The 23,918-nt window shown below is 47.5% G+C and overlaps 10 protein-coding genes across 10 annotated transcripts; 2 read left to right on the plus strand and 8 right to left on the minus strand.

Annotated features, from left to right (window-relative positions):
- Nucleotides 1-238: 238 nt before the first annotated feature.
- On the minus strand, nt 239-1,616 carry BKA55DRAFT_686359 (uncharacterized protein; the record flags this gene model as incomplete). The annotated part of the gene is made up of 3 exons (XM_046198926.1): nt 239-380; nt 443-579; nt 636-1,616. 3 exons carry the CDS (start codon nt 1,614-1,616, stop codon nt 239-241), a joined length of 1,260 nt encoding a protein of 419 aa, XP_046052653.1.
- A 1,679-nt stretch (nt 1,617-3,295) lies between these two features.
- On the minus strand, nt 3,296-4,565 carry BKA55DRAFT_686360 (uncharacterized protein; the record flags this gene model as incomplete). Its single annotated transcript, XM_046198927.1, has 3 exons — nt 3,296-3,344; nt 3,410-3,534; nt 3,588-4,565. 3 exons carry the CDS (start codon nt 4,563-4,565, stop codon nt 3,296-3,298), a joined length of 1,152 nt encoding a protein of 383 aa, XP_046052654.1.
- Nucleotides 4,566-5,537: 972 nt separating this feature from the next.
- On the minus strand, nt 5,538-6,937 carry BKA55DRAFT_504457 (uncharacterized protein; the record flags this gene model as incomplete). The annotated part of the gene is made up of 3 exons (XM_046187095.1): nt 5,538-5,624; nt 5,680-5,781; nt 5,852-6,937. 3 exons carry the CDS (start codon nt 6,935-6,937, stop codon nt 5,538-5,540), a joined length of 1,275 nt encoding a protein of 424 aa, XP_046052655.1.
- A 1,489-nt stretch (nt 6,938-8,426) lies between these two features.
- On the plus strand, nt 8,427-8,691 carry BKA55DRAFT_686362 (uncharacterized protein; the record flags this gene model as incomplete). Its single annotated transcript, XM_046198928.1, has 2 exons — nt 8,427-8,478; nt 8,528-8,691. 2 exons carry the CDS (start codon nt 8,427-8,429, stop codon nt 8,689-8,691), a joined length of 216 nt encoding a protein of 71 aa, XP_046052656.1.
- Nucleotides 8,692-8,934: 243 nt separating this feature from the next.
- Nucleotides 8,935-9,989, minus strand: BKA55DRAFT_559748 (uncharacterized protein). Its single transcript, XM_046192009.1, has 2 exons — nt 9,375-9,989; nt 8,935-9,316 (listed from the first exon to the last, which is right to left on the minus strand). The coding sequence occupies exons 1-2, from the start codon at nt 9,758-9,760 to the stop codon at nt 9,157-9,159; spliced, it is 546 nt and encodes a 181-aa protein (XP_046052657.1). The 5' UTR covers nt 9,761-9,989; the 3' UTR covers nt 8,935-9,156.
- Nucleotides 9,990-11,558: 1,569 nt separating this feature from the next.
- Nucleotides 11,559-12,396, minus strand: BKA55DRAFT_559750 (uncharacterized protein; the record flags this gene model as incomplete). Its single annotated transcript, XM_046192010.1, has 2 exons — nt 11,986-12,396; nt 11,559-11,936 (listed from the first exon to the last, which is right to left on the minus strand). Coding segments are annotated over exons 1-2 (463 nt in total), but the record flags the coding sequence as incomplete, so codon positions are not given.
- Nucleotides 12,397-15,219: 2,823 nt separating this feature from the next.
- Nucleotides 15,220-15,449, plus strand: BKA55DRAFT_686364 (uncharacterized protein; the record flags this gene model as incomplete). The annotated part of the gene is made up of 2 exons (XM_046198929.1): nt 15,220-15,283; nt 15,331-15,449. The coding sequence occupies 2 exons, from the start codon at nt 15,220-15,222 to the stop codon at nt 15,447-15,449; spliced, it is 183 nt and encodes a 60-aa protein (XP_046052659.1).
- A 1,026-nt stretch (nt 15,450-16,475) lies between these two features.
- BKA55DRAFT_559755 (uncharacterized protein) lies at nt 16,476-17,439 on the minus strand. Its single transcript, XM_046192011.1, has one exon. It carries the CDS (start codon nt 17,319-17,321, stop codon nt 16,875-16,877), a length of 447 nt encoding a protein of 148 aa, XP_046052660.1. The 5' UTR covers nt 17,322-17,439; the 3' UTR covers nt 16,476-16,874.
- A 799-nt stretch (nt 17,440-18,238) lies between these two features.
- BKA55DRAFT_559757 (uncharacterized protein) lies at nt 18,239-20,428 on the minus strand. Its single transcript, XM_046192012.1, has 3 exons — nt 18,820-20,428; nt 18,653-18,759; nt 18,239-18,593 (listed from the first exon to the last, which is right to left on the minus strand). The coding sequence occupies exons 1-3, from the start codon at nt 20,356-20,358 to the stop codon at nt 18,470-18,472; spliced, it is 1,770 nt and encodes a 589-aa protein (XP_046052661.1). The 5' UTR covers nt 20,359-20,428; the 3' UTR covers nt 18,239-18,469.
- Nucleotides 20,429-21,693: 1,265 nt separating this feature from the next.
- On the minus strand, nt 21,694-23,376 carry BKA55DRAFT_504996 (glycoside hydrolase; the record flags this gene model as incomplete). The annotated part of the gene is made up of 1 exon (XM_046187154.1): nt 21,694-23,376. The coding sequence occupies one exon, from the start codon at nt 23,374-23,376 to the stop codon at nt 21,694-21,696; it is 1,683 nt and encodes a 560-aa protein (XP_046052662.1).
- Between the last annotated feature and the right edge of the window lie 542 nt (nt 23,377-23,918).

A 23,918-nucleotide genomic window follows, 5' to 3' on the forward strand; every position in this document is an offset into this window, starting at 1 on the left:
GCGATATAGAGATTGCGACGACAAACCGGTGTCAGTCACCAATTAAGCATCAGATGAGTCTCAAACAACAGGGGGACTTCATCACCATCAGGCTATCCTGGCGCAGCCCATTATGCTCCAACAGCTGCACTACTTCACTAAAATCATTTTACGCGTAAAACGTTTCCGCGTAAATGACAACTTGCGCTATAAAACAGAAAACCCGAGGTAGTTGTCCTCCTTCGCGCCGTTCGCCGACCTAAGCTGTCATTCGCACGCTACCCTGTAACAACACATCGGTGTGTGGACTGGGTTGGAACCAGGGATGTTTGGTCTCAATATGTCGGTTCTTGTTGTACTTCCTCGAAAATAATTGACCGCATACGTCACACGAGATTTCTCTGGTCAAGCAAAATCTTAGTAAACCTAGCGATCACAAAGATAAATAAGAGAGTCAACTTACCGACCCGGGATCAATCTGAGTCCTGGTCCCCTGCGTCGGCCTCCACCTGGCGGTGTTGGAGATCTCATAACAGTGGCTGTTGATTCACAGACCAATTGACAAAACTCTGCAAAAGCTCCGTCTTCGAGTATAACCCTCTTATAAATCGTTAGTTTAATCGCACCCTTGATTTCTGTGTTGTTTGATCACTCACTCGTCCGACACAGAGCATGTATTTTCGCAGCTCTTCTGGGGTCTGAAGGTACCCCAGCGCAACGAATCTCTCCACGATAGATACGGTCCCCACAGTAGACGGGTTCTGGGATGCAATATCGCTCCTTAAACGTTGTACACAAGAGTTTACTAGCCTTTTAGCCTCCGATCCTCCTTGGGTGAAGGCGATACAGGAGTACAAGTCCTTGGTTGTTACCCCACGCCCGGAGAAAACATGGAGCAGCTCCCCACATTCTGTCAGGAAGCAGATAAGGTTAGACATGATCACTGATTCTTGTAAGTCTTGAAGACTGCTTGAAGTTCGCAGCGAGTTCTCGATGCCAATTGTAACCGGCGAATCAGGCATCGCATCAAGCTCCCAAAACGTATTAGACAAATCATCAAACAGCGATTCGTCTTGCACAAAGTCGAATCCAAGTGCTGAGCTTTGTGTGGGTGGGTTTTGGTGACCAGAAGCGCTTAGCCTGATGACTGTCGGCATCTGGGCCTTGAGGGTATCATCAGTTGAGATTGGGGATACTTGCGGCCAAACAACGCCAGCCAAATCACTGAAGATTTGGCGATCTTGGGGATCACGAATCGCATTTCGCCAGACGTCAATGTCCCAGAGAATATCGTGATTTCGTAGGCAGCATGAAGCTATGTAGGACAAACTGCAGAGCGAGAAAATGGCATTCAAGGAATCTGGTTTGGCGCCAACTAGGACATTGCGAAAAGTGAAGATAGCTACCTCGTAGAATTGTGTAGATGAATTAAAAGAATTGAAGAGAGTAGTGAGGCTCGGTGTAGTCTGGGTGGGCGCAAATTGTCTAAGGCGCTCCCAGTAGTGGTTGATTTGTTGGCAGAAATTACGGACAAATGGGTTCGCCATCTCAGAACTTGTCTTGTCGAAGTACATTAGGCATGCGAGCAAACCATCGACCGCTGAGATGGCTTCCTTGTTTGGGCTGTCTGATTCCATGGTAAAGATGGTCAGAGAAGTTGGGTGAAATTGAAGTAGCTTGCAGTCTCAACATATAGAGAAGTTTTTTACTTTTTCAGTATTTATAAAATAACGAGAAGACGACTGAAGGGGGCTTGAGGATCCTGCATGGATATGTCTGATGCGACAAGGGCTACTACAATAAGTGCCAATAGAGCGGCGATGGATCCTCTTTAAGGCGGGTCTCGGCCATTGTTAGGCCTCAGCCAGTGTTGGGGGGCTGGATGCCTCGTTAAATGGCCGCCATGATGGTTCGCAGAGATTGAAGGCCACCGCTGACTAAGTTTTATTTACATTTTAAACACCCTACTTCATCTCAGAATGATTGGATGGAAGAAAATCTCAACCATATATGTAGCCCCTCTAAAATTGGGGAAAATCTCTGTGTTGGGTATGAGGTATGCTCCAACCAGGGCGTGTGGGCGAGCAAGGCGTCCATCCATACAGACGCCGGGGCTCTGTTCCAGGAGATCAGAGAAGTCAAGGGATCCCTGAGGTGCACTGCAACAGCGGGCTTCAGTGGGCCTCAACCAACGAGTGAAGTACCACGTTCTTGCTGAGACTTTACAATGCCGGGGCGTCAACTGCATGTCGATTCAGTGAGTCTCAGAGTCACTTGATCGAAATCGATGAGTCAATCGTATCTTCAAGACACTAGAACACACAAGAGCTCCTACGCAGTGAGAGCTGACACCTCTACAACCAACCACGATGGCGAATAAGTTATAGCTTATTAAGACTTTTATTTATTACAAAGACCTATTTTTTCCACTAGTTATTTAAATATTAGCTCTTTTTTAAGTAGGACCATGTAGTTAGGTTATTAGTGTTGCTAAGACTTGTCATGATAGTCTCGAGTTCAAATCCTTACTTATGCGATCTGGGGATGTCTTCCCCGTTGAGCCGTGCATGTGCAATTACTCCACGGTAACGTTTACCACGCTCAAGGGCACTTCCAGGCTTCCAGCGTTCTTTATTCAAGAGCTGCATCAAGTTTCTGACACGATATAAAGCTATTGGTGTCCAGAATCTTCATATAGAACCTATCGGCATTGGGGTAAGCATGTTCACAGTCTTCTTCCCAGTGATTGAGTTAAGTCGCATAGCGCTAACTGATGGTGAATTCTGCAATGCGATATGTCGCGGGAGGTTGAGTAACTACCAGCTTCCCGTGCCTGTATCGATCGTCTGTAGGCGAGCTCTTCTGGACCCGCAGTGAGGAAACGCTCAAGATTTGATGGGTGAACCCCAAGGCATCATGACTATTGATACGCAACCATATGGGCTGACTCTTGACAAGCACATGGAACATACTGCAAGGAAAAACCTTAGTTGCATTGATCGAGAAAGCATTGAAGACACATAGTCCCAATGTAATAACTTTACGTTCTCTTTGGATCCTAGGTTCGGTCTTACGTAGGTCTGAGAAAATACAGCCAGTCACTACCTCTGAGTTGTAAGTTAATGTATAATGTCTAGCAGGGAGGTCCCATATGGTACAAGTATCTCATTTTACTTCTTCTTATAGACCGAACTTCAATTGTAAACCTCAAACACCTTGCCCCATGTACAGTCATCCTCACTCTCCAACGTACTCACAGACACTATCGGCGCATCGCATGCACTGGAGTTTGCATGTTTTCTGGCAATGTGCCGTCTCATGTTGGTCTTCCTAGTGAACTGTTCTCCGCAGTGGCGACATGGTATCTTTTTTCTGAAGTTGGTTGCCTGTCAGTACGGTATGCATACAATCATATTCTTGACAGACTTACGGCTTTCGCTCTGTAGGGCGTTCTGTGTGGTGACGTCGCCTAGCCGGGAGGACTTTTGTCATGTTGGTTGATGAGTAGACTGACTTGCAGACTTTTGCAAAAGATTTACCACTAGGCAATATCTCCTGTGCATTATATTAGTGCTCTTCTCTGCTCTGAACAAGGTTCAATAGCATACTTTTGCGACGATTATTATGTAGTCTCGGATTTCATCAATACTCTGAAAATAGTCCAGATCGACGAATCTATCCACAATGGCAAGAATTCCACGAGCAGATGGGTCCTCAAAGGAGTCATGTCTTCGCAATGCCCAAGTGAAGTTCTTGACCTCCACGGAAACATTCGAATGCGGACCTTTCTTGGTCGCTCCATGTCCACTGAGAATGTCCATTAATTCTCCGCAATTAGTGAGGAAGCTAATCATGATGTTCATGACTGCCGATTGGCGCAAATCTTCAGCTGACGGCTGGAGATCTGGGGTGTCATATACAGTGGGGTGTGGCATGTCGAAGAGACCGCCCCAGAACGGGTCGGAAAAATTGCCGAATAATGAGATGCCTTGCATGGTTGCGCTCTGAGGTGCTATGTAATCCGGACCATTGAAAAGCTGAGAGGCTGAATGCAAGGATTGTTCTGTTTGGAATGGGGATATTGACATGCTTGGCCAAAGCCGCTCAATGAGGTCGCTGAATAGTTGGCGATGTGGAAGGTCGCCAATTGAGTCCCGCCAGATATTGATGTCGCGAAATATGTTGTCAATACCTGGCTTCCCCATTCTCCGGGAACATATCGAAGCGATATAAGCCAAGCTACAAAGCGCAAATGCGTTGCCTAGAGAATCAGGCTCTGAACCTGTCAAGATGTTGCGAAAAGTAAATATAGCAGCCTCGTATAAGTGGGCGAGAGTAGGGAAGGATTCGAAGAGAGTGTCAAGGCCTGGTAGATCTTGCGTTCGTGTAATGCCGACCAGACTTTCCCAGTAACGTTTGATCTCAGTGCGGAAGACAAGAACAGCTTCCCAGCGCACCATGCCCTGTAGTTCAGTGTTCAAGACATGGGTTGTACTGGGTTTTGTCTCATCGAGATACATCAGGCTTGCATGTAAACCATCAATTGCCGTGGCGGCATTGGTAGATGATGGGATTGCTATATTCATAGACGATAAAAAGACTCTGATGTGGAACTCGAGTGATAGAAAACGGCAAGGAGAATAATCCTTCATATTTATAAGGAGGGTATTTTCAGTTGGGGACCTGTGGTGAAGTCAGGTAGAATTGTGGACCATGCATCTTCCTCATTTCCTCATTACCTCATGCCTCATTGCCTCATTGCCTCATGCCTCATGCCTCATGCCTCATGCCTCATGCCTCATGCCTCATGACCCCTCCTTGTTATCTGGAGCCCTTGATTTCATGCACAAAGGGAGCGTTTTGGCCAGGGACCATGTCGACCTTGAAAGCTTTAGCGAATCAGAGTCTACAGCATGCTTTGGGCGGATTTGCGGTGTGCGTGTTCGCTCATTGGAGTCAAATGCTCCAATGCACGAGCAGTCCCGCCAGAAGGTTCAGGGACCGGGAACAACGTGTCGCGGCCGGTTGGGGATCTGTGCCGTACCAGATCATAGGTACCATTGCAGACCTTGTACAGTGCAGTAGGAGCAACGACATCCAAGCCCGGAACGACGATAGGCTCCATATGATGAGTCTCCAATGTCGCGAAATGTGGAGCATCTGCAGGATCTCATGGGGACACGGCGCCGCCAGGAGATCTGGAGGCATGGTTGGAGCATTATATAGTATCAATAACGTAGTACTGAAGCGGTGTTTTACCATCCTTCATATGTGGTTGGATGACCCTGAAGTCCATATCCGAAATGGTCATCCGAACGAACCACCACTCGGCCGAGACGCCAACCGCTACTAATAAACCTCACCAGCGCAAAGATAAGAATTGAGATGCAACGTAAGCCGCGTAACAGGATGGGGTTGTTCAAGTCGAAACGAATCGCAATTGAGATATGAATACAGCCTTTTATATACACGCGCTTATGTAGGAATTGAGTTTGCCATTGGGCACCAGGCAATATTCTTAATTGGCACGTTTCGTCAGACAATCGCTGCCATATCCATCATGTCTGTGTACGCTGTTCCTGTGTCGTTGCATATTGCTTCTCCTTGTGAACCTTTTCCGACATACGGAACACGAGAACCTCCTTCTGGTATGTTGTGTTAGTTCTCATAAATGTTAACGGCTCGTTATATGACACGTACGGCTCTGGCCCTGTAATGGGCTGCGCAGAGGGGCTTCTTGAGCCAGAGAGTGAAATCATCCCGAGAGCATTCACTACCAATGGACAATATTTCACAAATTCTCTGTCGGGAATTATTTCCTAGGTCGGGTGTCAATTGCGCTATAATCGCCTTCAACTTTGCGTCTCCATACCTTGCCGACGATGATCATGTACTCTTGGACATCTTCGAGGGTTTGCAGGTACCCGAGCTGGGTGAATGTATCGACAATAGAGAGAATGCCCAATGAGAATGGATCTTGAAAATATTCATCTTGTCGCATGCGTTGTATGCATGGCTTGACATCATTGCTCTGGGGCCTTGCCTGATTGAGAGCGGACGAAGGTGAGTACTGGTGCTTTGCCGTCACCCAACGCCCGGAAAGGATCTGGAACAGGTCTCCGCATTGTTCGAGAAAAAGTGTTAAATTAGTGACAAGGGCCGATCCGCGTGGGCCTAGCGGAGCTGAAGTCTGGAGCCCTGTAAGCTGGGTCTCCCCACTAAAGTAACAGCCGTTCTGTGCTGCTTCATCCGCATGTCTGGACTCTGGTTTACTGAGTAAGCAAGGTGTCGCATCGCTGTAATCTAAACGATAGCCCAAGAGGAAGTCATCTTGGTGTGGTGGTAGTTCAAGTGGTACATTCTGGTGCATGAAGTGAAGGGGGTCGATGTAGTCTGCGGTTACAAGTTCAGCAGGTTGTAAGAACCCTGAAGCCGGGGACGGGGTCGTTATTTCCGGGAATAATGCCCGAATCAGATTGGCGAATGCTTGCCGATGATCATATCTGCTGATGGCATTTTCCCATTGATCAATGTAAAAGTGAGTATCACTGATCTCCGAATTGTGGCTGCTTCTTAGTTGACATGACACCACGTGCGACAAACAGAAGAGAGCAACAACGTCCCCTAAAGTGCTTGGGGGTTGGCCAATTAAAGTGTTTCGAAGCGACAAAACAGCGGCCTGGAAGAACAGTACGGGGTTGATGAAAGAGTCGAGGGTATTGTTGATACCTCTGAGACCCAATCTGGGAACCAGCTCTAATGTGCGATTCTGGATACTTTCGAGATTGATCCAAATATTTTCAAGGCATTTCCACGATTGGCTTGTGTGGGTAAAAGAATCAGTGGCCCGGCCTTGGGTAGTGGCTTGTTTCGTTGCAGTAAGGTAGATGAGCCCAGCGAGGAACCCGTCAGCTGCCGACAGCGTCTGCAAAGAGACATCTGGATTCCGTGACTTCATGGTTATCAAATGCTCAGATGGCAAAAAAGAATGTGTGAAAAGAAAAGATATGCGTTGGGATTTGGGCAGTGAAAGATGTTGAGTACAGGATCAAATTGTGTAATGCTGGGTGGTATCTCTTTATAACCAGTTAGGAATAGTGATTTGGCGATAACCCAACCTAGCCTCTGACGTGGGCCTCTCATTGGCAGATCCAGCAGAATGGAACGAGCTCAAATGTCGAGGCTAAGGAATCAAATTAAACTCTGCGATTGGCCATGTGCTAACTTATATGGGTACAAGAAATAACTACACGGTGCGAATCAACTAGCGGGCCGTCCGTTATGCCCGACTAGCCGACTTCCTCAGGGGCCCCACCCACCTTACTTCCTCAAGCACCTCTACCTTGAACAAGATGTACGGTCAAACGGTAACGTGATGGTGGGACTTGGATCTTCCATGAACCTGTAGCCTTCCTTTTAACCTACCATAACACCCCAGGGATCTTGACATTCTTAGTGGGATCGGGAGCGTATTCGTAACCCTGCAAGCCCAAGGCTTTGGCATTGTCAGTTGTCCACGGCAGCCATCTTTCTTGGGAAAATAAAGTTAAACAAAATGAAAAACCAACGATTGAGTGCTTCTCTTAATTGACAGCCACTAACGCGCCGTGTAGGTATTCAATAGTATAAAGCTGGTTCGACGCAATGCAAGATTGAAGACTCATTAGCTAAGGTTATACACCCTGTCGTACAGTCAAGATCGTTGACCTGGGTTCGTCTGGGTCAAAGATGGTTCTGTAGCCAGCACGACATTACGACTCAGTCGGCTGATGCGAAGGCCGGCACTGGCTGGTAGATAGGCCAACAATGGCAGTTATCTCACTTGTTGAAAGTTACCTATCTCACCCTGGGAAAACTCACCTACTAATGTTTCATGCGGCTTGCCTCTATTACCATGCCGAAACTGGGTTGACGTTGTGCCTTTAGTGCATGTTCGGCATGGTACTACAGCGTCGAAGATCTCAGCGAGCTTTTATAGGCGCATGATCCCGTGTCACGACGAAACACCCAGGGACGAGCCAATCAAGGTGTGCGACCAACAAACTCCCGTGAACCCCGGCCGGTCAGGGCCTTCGGTTTTGAATGACCAGGATATCCTTCTCGAGGCCCATTGGCACAGGAAACAAAGATCTCATTGGCCACTCACAATAGAATCTACTTCAACCAGCGCAATTGCTTGAATGTGTAAGGCGTATGTTGACATGGGTAGTGCGCCCATATGATAATCCTGGAAAGCTGGCTTTGGTATTTGGTGTGGTAAGCTGTACAGCTCTCACTTGCTCCGAGTGATTGAGCACTCAAGGAGCTGTCTGGAGCAATGACAGGGGCCCATGCGAACTGCAGCTGAGAGAGTATAAAACATGTAGAAAGATTCGACGGAGAAAGCGCTGTGTCGAGGCAAAAAGGATCACTTTACTCCTTGTGTAAGTGGTTGATCAGAGCCAGTCATGTCGACACCAGACCGACAGATGAAGCAAAAACAAGAGGAGAATCCTCGAGGTAAGGCATTACTTATCATTCGCTTCGAATCTTGACTTAACAGTCATAGGCTCGGCTATGCTCCAAATTTGGCTGAATGAACCGGAAGACGTCGTCTCTGCGACCGATACATGGTCTAGTCAACGGGCCCTTGCCAAACCGAGACGCCATCTCGACTTCACCCAATCCTACCGACCGAAGAATAAAGACACAAAAATAGCACCGGCTGCCTAGAGCGAAACGAATGGCCCAATTCCGAAGGGGGTAGCTTTCCAATTGAGGACCCAGCGGGCTTGCTTCAAAATCGTGGTAATAACACTCTTGGGCTGGCTTGCGAGGTGGAGATGCTTGAGCTGCTATGCATCTCGCTGTAATCATTATTTCATCTGGCAATCGATATATCTCTATTACACAAGTTCTATCCTCAAATTTGGTTCAAAGATTTAGGTGTCATAGACGTTGACAAGTGAAGCTATTCCCATGTAATGTCATCAATTGAGTATCCAACTATTCATACAATTTGCCAGTTCACCGCAAGGTACACCAGCGCTACGCTACTTTATCATAATGAGAGAAATAAATAAATAAGCAATCGCGTTTGCAACCATACTGCCGAGTTCTTATGTCGCAACCTGTCTTCGCCCTTCGCTTTTCTTCGTTTGCCTGTTGAGTCTGTCATTCGCCCTCCAGGCTCTCACGTCAATCTCGAAACAGCGTTGCGCTAGATACTCTTGATCTTGAATTCTCTGTCCCTTTTGATCGACCACTTGTACCCTTCTTGTGACATGCCTTTCGATGTCGATTCATATTAAACGTGCGTTTGCTGGTGTAGGAGCGACACTCCGGACACAAAGTTCGCCTGTCAACCAGCGGCGTTGTCAAAAATTGACATGAAGACAGTGTTTTAGTTCACATACCTAATGTCCTGATCATGAGCTGGCTGGAAGTCCTCAGGAGCCGCATTTGCGAGTCGAGAGTCGATGGTTCCGGGCATTATTGGCGAGACAGAGCTATGCTGGCTGTTGTCTTCATTTGGTGATTGAGGCTGCCGGGGGTGCGACGAAGGACTAGAGTCTGTGGCAGATGGAGAAGAGGCGTATGAGCCCAAATACGCAACAAAAGGTGTTGGAGTGTCATTATGGGTAGCAGTAGCTGACTGATAAGAAATTTCCCATACATATATGTCCACATCATGAAGATGCGTAGGCTCTGCCTCATTGAAGGACGCCGGGCTAAGTCCCGCTGTCGCGGCACGATGATCGCCGCTAGCGAACAGGCTCGAGTGAGGAAGCATGCCTTTCATCTTCGTGCGTGGCAATACTGAAGAGAAGCCTTGAGGAAAAGATAAAACTTGATGGAAAACTAAGCATGATGGTGGCCAAGTGTATTTACTTATTTATTTTCGTAACTGCTGGCATTGCTATACAATGATTGCCGTCTGATAGAAGGACGGGAAAGTACTAACTTAGGTACCTAGGATATCGTGCCGAGCCGCACTGCCAGGCTCCCGTCCATGGGATGTGATACCTTTTGGGTCGGGTTGGTTTAGGTAAAGGGCAGTTGGTCGAGTGCACCCCTGTCTCCGATCTATATGATGCTCCGGGTCTCCGTCTAAGTGTGTCCCTTGCACGACACACACCGCACTAGTCATGCCGGCTCCTAGCTTACTACTGTACTTTCGTCGTTATGTTGCTAAATGCAAGAAGCGAATAAGTTTACTAGCTCTAGTAGCTACAGGACGGGGGGCAAGGGGGTCGCTGAGCACGGGAGAAGATCGCTCTGTCATTGTTCAGCTGGTCCTTGCCAGGGATTGAATATCAGCCCAAAAAGTTGATATGACAGGCCGGGGGGCAGGGGGCAGGGATTACAGTAGGCTGCTTCTGGGGTGGATCCAACGCTCGCAACAATTCAAGTTTAACCCCCTGACTTGCAAGTCAGGAAAGAAGGCCACAAGTTAAGTCTACCTAGGTCCTAACTTGTAAGTCGGTATGTTAGTATAGTATAATTAGTAATATATAGGTATCTTTTTCCTTTTTCTCTAAGGAATTCCTTAAGACCTAGGTAAGTCTTTTTATTTTATCTCAGCCTATTAGTTAGCTAGAAAAATCAGCCCTGCAGGGCCTACCTTTACCTTACCTATTTAGGTTAAGCCCACTTAGTTCCTCAAGTCAAGCCCAAAAAAACCGTGGCTTGAATTGAGTTATTGCGAGCGTTGGGTGGATCTTTGTGATCTTTGCGCTTGAATCGCCCTGAGCTCCAAGATAGTTTCCGATTAAGTTCGGGGTAACTCGATGGACTATATACCGCGTTGCTACCCAGATTCCCGGCTGAGCCATCAGCACACCTTGCCTCCGAAGAGGTAGCAGAGTTACACTGGCTCATTGCTCCTTTTTCACAAAAGAAGAGCTGCATTGTTTGCTGCCTTTTTGTATGAGGCAGTTCCACATGATAGCGTCTGGCAAATTTGAGACACTGCATTGGTTTCTTGATGGTTAATGAGGCAAACAGACTCAGTGGGCATCGTATGTGTGAACATTCTAAGAGACTCACGTCAAATCGAAGTTGTGCGGTTATGAGAATATTGAGTAGGTTAAGAACTAGAAGTCCATTTAACGGCAATTTCGGTTTGCGATTCACTAAGCCAAATGGATGAAATGGCAGACCATAAAGTTATTTATTGTAATTACAATCTGCTTCATAACTTAACTTACATGTGATAGCTTCGGCCATGCTCTAGAACTTGGCTCAACGAGTCGGCTGCGACTGATCCGTAGTCGTCTCAAGGAGCTATCACCAAACCGAGAAACACCATTAATGTAAGAACAACATCGGAGATACAGAACACTCAGCCAAGATTATTGACTGTAGCTAGATATCAGAGGAAATAATCTATGGCGGGGGAACAAATTGACCTACTTCGAAGTCTTGGGGAATCTCCCTGAATTGCAGGAGAGTTGAAGATGTTATAAGCGACGTTTCCAGGTACAGAGATCACTCCTGTCTTTAAATGATGGATATTAGATAATATTGATCTAGTATAATGTCACAGAATCTCATTCTGTTGGTGTTTAGACTCTAATCTCTGCGATCAAAAGTCATATCATCAATTGAGTACTTGTTCTATACATCTATTTACATGTTTCGCTGGCCATTCTGATAGACATACGTCAATAAAACTAATGCGACGAAAGAAAAACGATCAAAAGAAATGGTAATGAATTTTCCCGTCGTTGTATCAAGTTCCTCCTCCAAGGCTCGCTTGTGCACTTTGCTCCTCCCGTTGTGCCTGTTAAGTCTGTCGTTCGCTGTCCATCACGGTAAACAACGTGTAGGGTTTTGATCTTGAGGTTCCACGTGCCCTTAATTGTTGTTTTTTACATTTTCCGTGGCGCGCCTCTCGGTGTCATTTCAAGTTGTATTTACGATCGGTGGTGTAAGTGTGACAATCAGGACAGGAGAAATGTCTGCTACCGCATCGTCTGGTCTAAGTCAGAAACAATCTTTAAAGCAGCGAATCAATCCACATACCGAGGGCTCTGGACTGGGGCTGGTGTGGCGTCCTGGATGGGTGAGCTTTGGAACTCAGTGCCTGTAGTTGCGGGTTCTGGTGGTGATGCAGAGCTATAGTGGCTGGCGGTGTCTTGACAGGGGAATACATGAGCCAGCAGGGGCTGAGGCAAAGATCCAGAGTTAAATGTAGGTAGGGAATAGTCATGCAGACTAAAAGATAGATTGAGCGTCGGTGAGTGGCCATGTGCGCTTGCCATAGATGACTGAAATGACTGCTGCCACAAGTTTTTGTTGACGTTGTGAAGACGCTGAGGCTCTGTGTCATTGAGGGATGCAAGGTGGGATCCCTCGGTGACACCACCACGATGGCCGCTAACAGAAGAGCTAGAAAGAGAAGACTTGCCCTGCATCTTGATGTTAATAATTGAGAGGGACCTCTTAGGAAAAGGAAAACTTATCGGGGAACTCAAGATAATTGTGGCCAAACGTCTGTATTTATTTTCGCTTCCAAGTGCTGCCGTTGCTCTCTGCCATAATATTGCCCTGTCTCATGAGGTGAACAGGGTGGACGCCTTATGGACCTGCAGGGACGTGCAAGGATGTGTAAGCGTGTAAGACTGGGTTTTATGCGGTTTTCCATGTCTTACATCTTGAACCGATCGATTGCGCACTCTGTACAGTTTCCGACCTAGCTAGCCCCAGCATGTGGGAATCCCTACAGTACCTACATATAAGCCTTGCACTCGCTGGATGGCGCCGTCCGTATAGCCGTAGTGCCGCTACCTAAGCTAATTCAACGTGAACATCTTAAGTTTGCTTCTGAGCTGGGTCTTGCTTCCCCTGGAGGGGAGTTGAATATACATAACATCTCATGACATGCTAATTAAGAGAATCGGATCCTATCTTGGCTTATTTTGCCAAATATTGATGCCCCAATAGACTCAGCGTACATCGATGTCTCTTCGAATTGAGGCTCTCTACGAAGTCCTGCTCGTAATGGTTCAGATTGCCGCAAGTATAGCAGAGGTGGCACAAAAGAGGTGATGTAGTGTTTGCATGGCCAGATACTTGACTGGACGTAAATACTTTTATTGTGAGACCAACTGTCTGAACGCCGATGTTCCTCGCAACCTCTAAATCTTATTATTCTAAAAAGTCGGACGGAAAGTCCAGCAGCTGCCCCTACAATCCGCTGCAGTCTTCAGTCGACGTCTGCACAATCTTAAGACTAACGACTGTGAAGCTTATATCTTCTCTCATGCCTCGATCCAAGCAGCTTTACTAAATACGCATCATAGTGACCACCTAGCATTCTTCTTGTTGTTCTCGTCGTTCCTTTTGTGCAGATTTGTAAGGTAACTCTCTATGTTGTTCGCTCTATGCTGGTTCAAGCGAGGACGCCCACTAGAACATCTTAGTAGCAGCAGTAGCAATAATTGACGATGAAGCTGGTGAACGGACTCCTGACGCACTTAGTACCTGATCGCTTACAACTGCTGTAATAGACCCTGTTGGTACCAACAACAAGGGCCTTCCAGGTTCATGTAGCTGTTGATGGCTTCGATGCTTTGCAACAGAAACGGCTCCAAGAATGCATTCGCCACTAAGAATATTCCAAGAGAGAAGATTAATTGTAGACGTACCAAAATATTCTTGGTATACGCGAAGCTGAGTAGTCGTTCCATACTCTCACACCAAGCAAGACAGATCCCAACGTCTTTCGGCGCCAGTCCGCAGCCTGTAGGTTTTAACCTACAAGACGGCGCCTTTGCTTATAGACTCTAGTACGCCCGTAGACAATCAACGTCTTGTCGAAGCATTTTGATATCCGCACCTGTAGGTGTACTCGATAACGGTCGGGAATCTGGCAAGTGACTGAGGTCGATGGAAGATGGCTTGTTGTCGCTGGACTGCTGCATTGCCCTTTAGGGGGTGATGTTCATGCTGAGGTTGCAGTAGAATCGCTTCTAGCGAGCTTGGTGCGATTATCGATTGGGAGTTGGCGGCGCAGACAGTGCGAAAGAGGAATCCATCCCCTTATGTGTCTGATCGTTGGGTTCATGAACGCAGGTCGTTGAAATGCCCGTTTTGAAATGCCCGGTGCAAGCATGTTCAGCGACAAAAGAGCCCCCCAGGCTTGAACACTGGAGCCCGAAAAATGATCACACGGTTTGTCGTTGCATGGTAATGAGATATCGTTGGGAAGTTGCTCATCTACCGTATCTTGGTTCGTTCATTGGTCGCCAGGTGAGGCATGATGCAGAGAGCAAACTCCTGCTCTTTTGCACCATTCTATCTTACGTGGATATTGCTGATCGCAGTCACGGGAGAATCTTGGAGAATATTAGAGAAATGTTCACAGAGTATCTCTTCGGGTAAACGCCCAGTCCTTCTCCCGAGCCTGATTTCTGGGGCGAGGGAAATCAGGCTGTGCGGCTGATGCGTGGTTGTCGGGGGCTGTAACCCTCGACGAGTTCACCCGAGAGTGAGAAGTGTCTTGAATGACAGTGAGGTTTTCAGCCCCCCTGACTCAGGCTCCGTACATTGAGTTGTAATGAGCTTGCTAAGTTGCTGTTCACTTCTGTGATTGGTGAAGCATTGAGCCACGCAGGTGAAAGTGCAAGAGGCAATAGAGTGAGAAGAGTGTTGCGATGTTTCACCTTATGTAAGAACCCATTCCCATTTTACAGCCCCCAGGCCCTTGGTTCTTTGTTCGGTGAGCAGCGTAAACGCCCAGCACCGGGGATCTGCGCTCAGCTATGGGCCAGAATGCCTTGCTAAGCGCCGGCTTTGAGCAATTGGCTTACTCGGTGCATTGCTCAGTTGCATCTAGAAGACACGCCATTGCTCATGACCTGGCAGTTCTTTTGCCCTGTACCTAGTTAGCTCTTAAGCATAGTTCTTGAGCACGGTAAATGAGCAACTCGCGATAATAGGGAGCAAGCCATGAGTCAGTCCTAGTCGTCCGCCGGCGACAGAACGTACATGGACAGGCATAATTACTCTTTACTCTTCGCATGCTCAAAATTTGTTTCAAGTTTGCTCGCGAGCATGAGGGAGCTTGGTGATGTGTTGGATTGAAGGCCATGTAATTGATGTCGTAGAAATGAGCAACTCGTTGAAGCTCATATAAGTAGCCCATAAACATCCACAGAATGAAGCTCTATTGCCAATTCAGAAACCCGAAAGCAGAAGCTCATCCCCAAGCGAAATATCGTCACCCAGAAGTGAACCGACCCATCGTTTGTCACGATGCCTCAAGAAACGACTCAAGCTGAGAAGATCGGTTCAAAGCAACCTCAATACCAGCGCGACGGTAAGCACCTACGGCAGGTCAGGCGTACTTTACTTACAGTTGCCAAGGGGTTTCTCCAGCCATGCAGAACTGGTTGAACCAGTCAAAACAAGCGGAGCCTTGGTCGCCTGTGCATGTGCAGACACAACCAACAAGAACTCGAGCGGCTGAACCCCCCAAGCTGTGACGAAGAAAACCTGCTGCAAAGGCCACAACAAGATTTGTTGGGGGCGAAGGTCATTGCTCCACCATTAGGGAAAATTTCACATTGACAACTGGTTATGTTGTTTGGATCAATCGACAGAAGCGCAGATTGACAGAGCTTGGATGCTGGACCCCAACAAGGCTCCGTAGTTGATCTCGACTTTTTATATACCAGCTTTCTCGGTTCATTCCCAACCGCCTCTTCCACTTTCGTATCTTCTAACCTTCAATCCCTCAAGCTACGTATTCATACTCGTTACTCTGATTTCTTGGGCCGCTGTTCGCCCGCTCCTGTAGACATTTGGTCTCCCTAATTCTACTCCATCCAGTGTCTATTACTCCCTTAGTATCACGACGCTATCTCCATAATTCTACAATCCCGGGACCTTGTTATCTTCTTTACTTGTTAGTTGCCTCCTTTCTCATGGAAGAGTGTGCAATGTCTTGTGGTGTTGTGTTTCCACGTCCTGTGCATGTGCAGTCGTGTCCTGCTGCATTTTTCTAGAACCAGCAGTACACCACTGGTTGCGTGGCTCAGATTCATCGAAGTACTCGTTCTCGCTCTCGCAAGAGCCTCGATTCCAGTTACAGAACTCTCAGCAAGCTGTCTTGTCGTGGAAGATTAGCTGGCCGACCAAGTCAAGCCAGCGTCCTCAAACTGATCCATGGTCGTCTCGGCGGGGTCGTCTCGGCGGGTCATCGCCAAACCAAGACTGAAACCCGACAGCACCAACCCTCAGCGACCGAAGAGACCCGTAGACACAGTGCCGACGGCTCAGCTGGGACTAACAACTCACTAATGGGGGGAGGTATGGCAATTGAGGAAGTAGCTGTCTTGCTTCAAAGTCCCGGTGAGACTCTCGTCGTAACTGGGTGAGAGTTAAAGATGCCATGAACCGCTTAGAAAAAGTACTTTTTTATCTTGCACGTTGAAAGAGAATCTTCTTTACTTTAAAACTACAGTAGAACATCTTTTAAGGTCTTAAAATTAGTGTTTACAGGTCGAGGTCTCAATATAATGTCATTCATTGAGTACCTGCCTCTTATCTATATTATACTTAAGCATTGCCGGCTCTCCCACCGTAACCAGTCGAACTCCATTTGGTTTACAACTATGTTACAATCCATATTTAGTCATCCGACAATCGTCTTTTCGTCTTGTGCTTTACCCTTTATTTTCACATTTCCTTCCTGCTTGTCCCCAAGTCAATAGTTCAGGCTTCAACCACTCGCTGTCCTTCCACCACAATGTCAATTTAAGCATCTGTGATCTTTCTTCTTTCTTTCTCCTTTGCGGCGCCACTTTAGTTTTTTTCTTTCTTTCTTTCGGCATGCTTTTTGGTGCCGTTTCACATTGTAGGAACGATTGCTGGTGTAGGAGCGGCAGTTAGGGCATAAGAAGCCCCTGTCAGTCCAATATTAGAAACTGGCCTCGAGGTAGAGCTCCAATGACATACCTTGGGCTGTTGACGCGATCGCCCGAGAACTCTTGCCTTGGGAGTCTTAAGAGCTGAGAGACAGTGGCTTCAGCCTCTGATACTGAGGCAAAGTCATACAGGTTGGTGTGTTCATTTAGCGTTTCAGTAATACTGGTAGTCTGCTGGGCGAATGACTTTGGCGAAGCGATAGGTTGAGATGGGGAGCATAAGTGAGAAATGGGAATGGTCAGCGAGGCCTGACCAATTTGGACAGCAGTAGCTGATTGATATGATAACTCCCATAGTTGTATATTAACATTGTGAAGATGCCTGGGCTCCGTCCCATTCAACATTGTCAAGCTAGGATCCACTAATAACGTTGAGGCATTAAGATGGCCGCTAGCGGGTGAACTGGAGTGAGGGTGCATGTCTTGCATATGCGTGGTAATAGTAGGTAATAGGCACTTAAGAGAACCCTCAGGAAAAAACAAAAGTGATTTGAAAACACAAAACAACAGTGTCTAAGTATATATATGTGTTTCTTTCTATTATCACTCCGTCTCGTTGCTCTTCTCATAGCATACTTCTGCAGTGAGATCCTTGTGGACATACTCATTGAGGCTCATCCGTTAACGATTGTGGAAGGCCTTACTTACACGTGTGTAAGTTATGTTCAGGCTTCAGGTTTTCCCCATTGTAATTGGTTAAGAGATCAAGTATATCTTACAGACTTGAGATTTTGAGCCGCATCCTACACAGCCGCCTCCTACAGAGCCTCATGTTTGAATTGAGGGAACGGTTCCTCTGTAGGGTCTGTAAATACGAGGCGAGTTAGGATGATAGAATGAATTAAATGCCGTATTATTCCCTATAATTTTGCCTAGCCGTAACTACATGCTGTTAAGGCACAGTCTAGTTTCCAGCATCGCCTCATATATGAGATAAGACTCGATGCTAAATAAGACTCCTGGCTGATTCATAGTAGCTGATCAAACAAACAAACCAAGCGTTTCGAATTTACTCGCCCTGGTCCAAGATTTGCCTCCGCCGCCCACTCCGCCCGTCCCTGTAGGCATGGCTAGAGTGGATACTACTGTAGGTAGTTGGGTGGTTTTTTTTCTTTTTCTTTTTTTTCTTTTTTTTTTCTTCTGGAAAATGCTCCCCACATTGCCAAGTCATTGCTGAATGGTTCAGTGACGCAAACAGGCTCAACGGGCGCTGTAGATGCCGCAGATTGGCGACCCTTTAAAGGCTGTACAATTCGAAGTTCTAGAGCAATTGAAACGTTGGGGTGACACAACGAGATAATAGTTCGAACGGGGAAGACGGTTTTGCGCTTCGTTTACTCAGGCGAATAAATTGACTCGTAATAACGCTCTTTATTGTAATATAATAAGTAATATTCTAAAAACTAATAATCTTCAAGACTCATTGATCTCGTCATTAGGAAACCTGAGGCCTTCAATGTGCAACGATCCGCAGTCGTTGTTGCACAATCTCGGGGTTACCTTTCAAGAAACTGACAATTCTACCGCTTCTTTCTCCTCTCGCGCTTCTAACCATAAGGTCATAACATAAAATATCTTCAAGATTTCCTGCTCTTCTTCTTGTTATGCTCTTCATTCCGTTTATGCATATTCGCTTGATGTCTCTCCATGTTAAACGTTCGATCGCTGGTGTATTCGCATTTAGGGCAAGATAGACGTTTTCTGGTCCGAAGTCAGCATATACTGCGATTAAAGGGCAAAATGATATTCGGGAGACCTACAACTTAGTAGTTGGCTTTGGAGTTGATGTCGAAGGCTGTGGACTTTCTTGAACGCCGTGAACCCAGTCACGAAATTCCTGGCAGGCGACTCGGTCGCTGAATAGCAGCTATAGTGGACGGATTAGTTCAATAAACAGAGATCTCAATTGCAGCAAGAATGGACTTACATTTGCAACACGCTCCATGTAGCTTTTGATGTCCTCGATGCTTTGCAACAGACCTTGATCGAAGAATGCTTCCACAACGGAGACTATTCCGCGAGTAGGCAGATCTTTTGTATACTTCTCTGACGATAAAGGCTGCATATAGCAAGCTTCTATCTGTTTCTTCTTTCTTGATCTCTCTTGACTCCAGGCAAGACATGACCGGAGGTCTTTCGATACCAGTCCGCAGCCAGCAAGTTTGAACCAGAAGGCTCCGTGTTCTCGTATGTATTTCAACACAGCTGTGAACACAGTAGTCCCCTGAAGGGACGCTAGAAGATCATCAGATGTCGGTGTACTCGATAACGACTGATTGTGCGAGTCGTGGCTCGAGTTACTGGCGATTGGGCTGCCAGCGTTGGACTGCGGCATCGCGCTCCAAGGCGTAATGCCTCCCATTACATTGATGTCGAGGTCGAGGGGTTGTACTGGGCCTGGGTCAAACCCCTGCCAGAGACTTGTCTCTGGTTCAGGAACTTGAGCATGCGTTCCAGAGAGTGCAAGTGAGAAATTGAACTCCTCATATGTCCGATCCGTCAGGTTTAGCACGTGGGCTGGCGAAATGTTCGTCGCGAGGATGTTCAAGAGTGAATGATCTATGGTCCCAAGATCTGGTGCAATGGCCAAGTCATGGGAGTTTCCCAACTCGTAGGAATAAGCCGGTGCCGGTTGTTCGTACACCGACGATGTCTGAGGCCCAAGATTGGCAAGTGGTAATACTGGGTATGTCTGAGGTGACGGTACTGAGAATGGCGTTTCGCCTCGTCGTAGAGAAGCTGCTAGTTTCTGCGACTGTTCTCCCATGTTCAAGTCCATGAAGTGGAGATGGTTTCGGGCTTCAGGCCAAAGTCGTCTTGCGAGGACCTCGAAGGCCTTTCGCTCTTCTTCATCCTCAAGGGCATTAAGCCACAGGCGGATGCCGGCGAGGATGTCGCCTTCTGCCAGCCGCCCTCTTGAGTAAAGAAGTCGGGAGACTACATACGACAGGCTGCAGAAGGCGAATATTTTGACAAGGTCATTGGGCGCTGGTCCCGTCAACGTGTTGCGGAAAGCAAAGACTCCAGCTTGACGAAGTCCTTTGGCATCGTGGTATTCGGCACGGATGTTGTTGATAGCGGGAATGTTGACATCTTGAGAAACATCAACGAAATGTTCCCAGAGGATTTGCATTCCCTCGCGAACTGTTCGGATGGAGGCCCAGGCATTTTCCCGAGCCTGAATGCTGGGATCGGTGAAATCAGGCTGTGAGTTTGGGGTACTGTTGGCCGGGGCTGTATTGCACAATGAGTCCAACTCAAGTGCAAGATCGTCTGGACGATGACTTGAACGACTGGGCCTCGATTCAGGTTCTGTTTCATCGAGGTGGGTGAAGCCAGCAAAAAGACCGTCCACTTCTGCGAGGGCTCTTCCGAGGTGTTCAGCTGCTCTTAAGCCCCCGACGCCTGTGCGCGTGCTGCCGCCAGCGTACGAATATAAGTGGCTGTACTGATCGAGATAAGGCATCTGTACTTGGCTTCTCTTGGTGAGAACTGGTGAGTTATTGGGCCAAGCTGGAGAAAATGCAAAAGGCAACTGACTTGAAGAAGAAAGGTGAAATGGTTCGCCCGACCCTCTGAATTTATGTGAGGCCCGGTGCTCCTCTCTCCAGGCCTCTGGGACCATGCGGCTCTCTGGGACGGGGAGCACGGCCCGGATGGCTTGCTATGCTCAATATGGGAGATCGGCGGGCTAGATTGCCTTGGCAAGTGTCGATTCTAACCATATTGAGCAGAGGAGGCTTGCTCACTGCACTGCTCAAAAGCAATTATGAGCCACGTCAGTTGCTCACGAGCTGCTCGTTCTGCTCACCAGCTATCCAAGAGCAGAACGAGCAGTTCGCGAGCATGACAAGGTGTCACTGGGCTTGATGTTTACTCGGTCGCGCAATAAAGTATATGAGCAGGAGGAGTTGCTCATGGGTTTTCTGAACTTGCTCGTTGTTGGTTTGTGAGCAGCTGGTAAACTAAGGGGGGGCGAAACGAGCGGCTCGCGAGCACAATGAGTAGTAACAACCACGACAGGCTTTTGTGAGCGCAATTAACATTTTAGCAGGGTTTCTCATGAGTTGCTCCAGTTCTGCTCGTGAGCTGCTCATGAGTGTTGAGGATGGCGAGGGCGACTGAGCAGCATACGATCGATCTTTTAGTCAATTGAGTTTCTTGAAGCCCATATAAAATATCCCACGTACAGCACAGGACCTGAGATTGTTTCCCAATGTAAGAAACTCATCGAACCATACATTGTCATTCGGAAGTAATCCCCACGTACGTTCAACGATGCCTCAAGAAACGGCCCAATCCGTGAAGATGACTTCTCAACTTCAAACTCACCATAACGGTAAGCAAATGCAGCCAATTGGGTGCTCTCTAGATGGCCCGCTTATAGTATCTGAAGGGAATTCGTCAGTTGTTCTTCAAAATTGGCTGGCTGAGTCAAGACGGGTCGAGCCTTGGTCATCCGTGCGTGCGACAACACAACCAACGGGGACTCGGCCTAGCAACTCAGCTGAAACCCCCAAATTATGATACCCAATGGCCAACTTGAGCGCCACAACACAATTGTGTTGAGGCATCGACCTTGAGAAATAAAGGTCTGATGCTCACTCATAAAAGTCTAGTCCGAGCAGGTGTTCGTGATGCAAAGGCTGGTCGAAGATGGCTCCATCAATTGTTATTTGAACCAATTCACAAAATTTTATTTACAACTTGCTTATCTGGGATGTCGATAGAGAATTGTCGGGCACTTGGGCCTAGATGTAATATTATTGCTGGCTGTTTTATATGTCATCTCAATGCCTTCTTAGTTCGACATGCGTCTCAATGGATGAGCCTCGGTGTTAAACACCCACTCATCCAGACTAATAACCTCCTCATCCTCAAAGATCAGATAAAAATACTTCAACGTCTCCGCCATCCAGAAACTCTCCATGTAATCTTTATGCTTCATCTCTTCAGCACCAACATCCTCCACCGCCGCAAACGCGTCATCCGTTTCAGCAGCAGCGCTAATCGCAGTCCACATGTTCCACGCAATGTCCCGGAGGTCTTCTTTGCCAGTGATACGGTAGAGATAAAAGATACTCTCAATGGTCTCTGGTCGAAGTAGGTATGATGCCTCTCTTGCGCGGAAACCGAGAGGCTCTTTGTTGTACTTTGGTTCGAAGGCGCAAGGCTCGAGTGTTGGGCAACGTTCAACTTGGACGATTTCTGGCATGAGACCACTGGGATATGCGGCGTAGGCTTTTGCGCAACCACGGGCGAGTTTCTCGCCAATAACGACGTGGTCATCTCGCCCAAGAGCTTTGCCGCCAAGGGCGTACATGCCTCCCGCGAAGCAGGTCAAATGCTCGACGCCCGTACTCAACCGCGATTCTTTGACTCGAGGAGGGAACGATGCTTCTCCAAGCATGAGAACGTCATCTTGATCTGGCAGCATCGGTCGAAACATCAAGTGCTTAATTCCAGCGTCGGCGGCGGTGAGGTACATCTTGCCGTACTTTGGCTCAAGGCCCTGCAAGAGGACGTATTCCTTGATGAGATACTCATACAGCGAGTCGCCATTAGCGCCCATGCCAAAAGTATCGTCGGTAACCTTGAACCCGTCCTCGGCGTTGATCTGAAGAGGCCATAGTCCTGGAATGGCGGTTTCGTTTTGTGTTCGCTCAAATGCTTTGGTGATGTGATCGATGGCGTCGTAGTACTTGGGGTTGCCAGTCTGTTGCGACAAACGGGTGAACTCCATGCTCATACTACCTAAACTGGCAGCGCTCTGTCGTGGTTCTGGATGACCCAATCCTTCCTTAAGGGTCTTGAACTTTATCGTATGCGGTGGCATATGTTCGGAATTGTCGAAAGTGCCGTATAATAGATCTCCCAGCTCAATTGCCTTGGCCAGCAAGGCGCTCTCTCCGCTGAGCTCGTATGCTGAGAGTAAACCACCAAGATGTCGAATGGTGGTCTCGAAAACATTGAATCCATCGGCTGTCGGAATATCCCAATCCATGCGAGTCACAAAGTCAACAGCTCTGTAAAACTCTCGCTTCATGCCCATGATCCACAAAGTGTCGAGGTTATCACAAATGGTCGCAGCCCACCCACCAAAAGTATCACGACCCTTCAAACTCAATGGCTTCAACTCATCACTTCCCCAAGCATACTTCTCATAAGACTTCCAAGTCTTTTTGAAAGCTTGCTCAATGTCTTTTCGTCTTTGATCTGCGGTCGCAAGCTCACGTTTCCTCAATTCCGGATTGGAGAAGTCGTGTTGGATACGTGGTAAATTGACTGGTGATCCTCGTGGGGGTTTGGCCATGCTGCTGATGGTCGATGGATACCGGAGAGTGTGTTTGCTCCAGTCATAGCTGCTGGGGATGAATTGAATGCTGGGGCCTGATATTTCGCTGAAAAGGCAGTAGAATACGAAGAATGCGACCAAGAGTGATAATAAGGCCCTGGACGGGGTGAATGGCAAACCTACGCCCATTTTTAATGAAGAATAACAATCAACAAAATACAGAATAAGAAAGAATAAGGAATGATACTGTGTCAATTCAGGTCACCATTGGGACAGCAGAGAGCGTTGAGAATACTACCTGAACTCAATGCCGACCGTAAGAAAGATGAACAGGTAAAGAACATTGGGGTCAAGTAAGATCTTATAACAACTAAAGGGATCGAGAACAAGGATTCGAGACAAGGAATAAAACACTCGTTCCCCCACATGCTGACCCTCCGACACGCAAGCTTAGGTTCTAAGAATAAACATAATCCGCAGACGCGAGATGTGCAGTCACTTTTACTCTGTTAGTGCAGGTATGACATATCAGGTGGAGGAAGGGATATGCACGGCCTGCTCTCGTATCACTCACTGAGAAAAGGGCGTTTTTCAGGGGTGCATTAGCTGTTTTCTGCCAAAGTCAAAGCTGCTGACGGGCTGAAACCCCCTGATTAGCCTCCAGCCAAGGAACAGTTCATGATGCTACGGATAATTAGGATGAAAAAAGCTTGGTATTGCATCGCCAAGAT

Source organism: Fusarium redolens (assembly GCF_020744475.1).
Source record: "Fusarium redolens strain MPI-CAGE-AT-0023 chromosome Unknown BKA55scaffold_4, whole genome shotgun sequence".
NCBI lineage: Eukaryota > Fungi > Ascomycota > Sordariomycetes > Hypocreales > Nectriaceae > Fusarium > Fusarium redolens.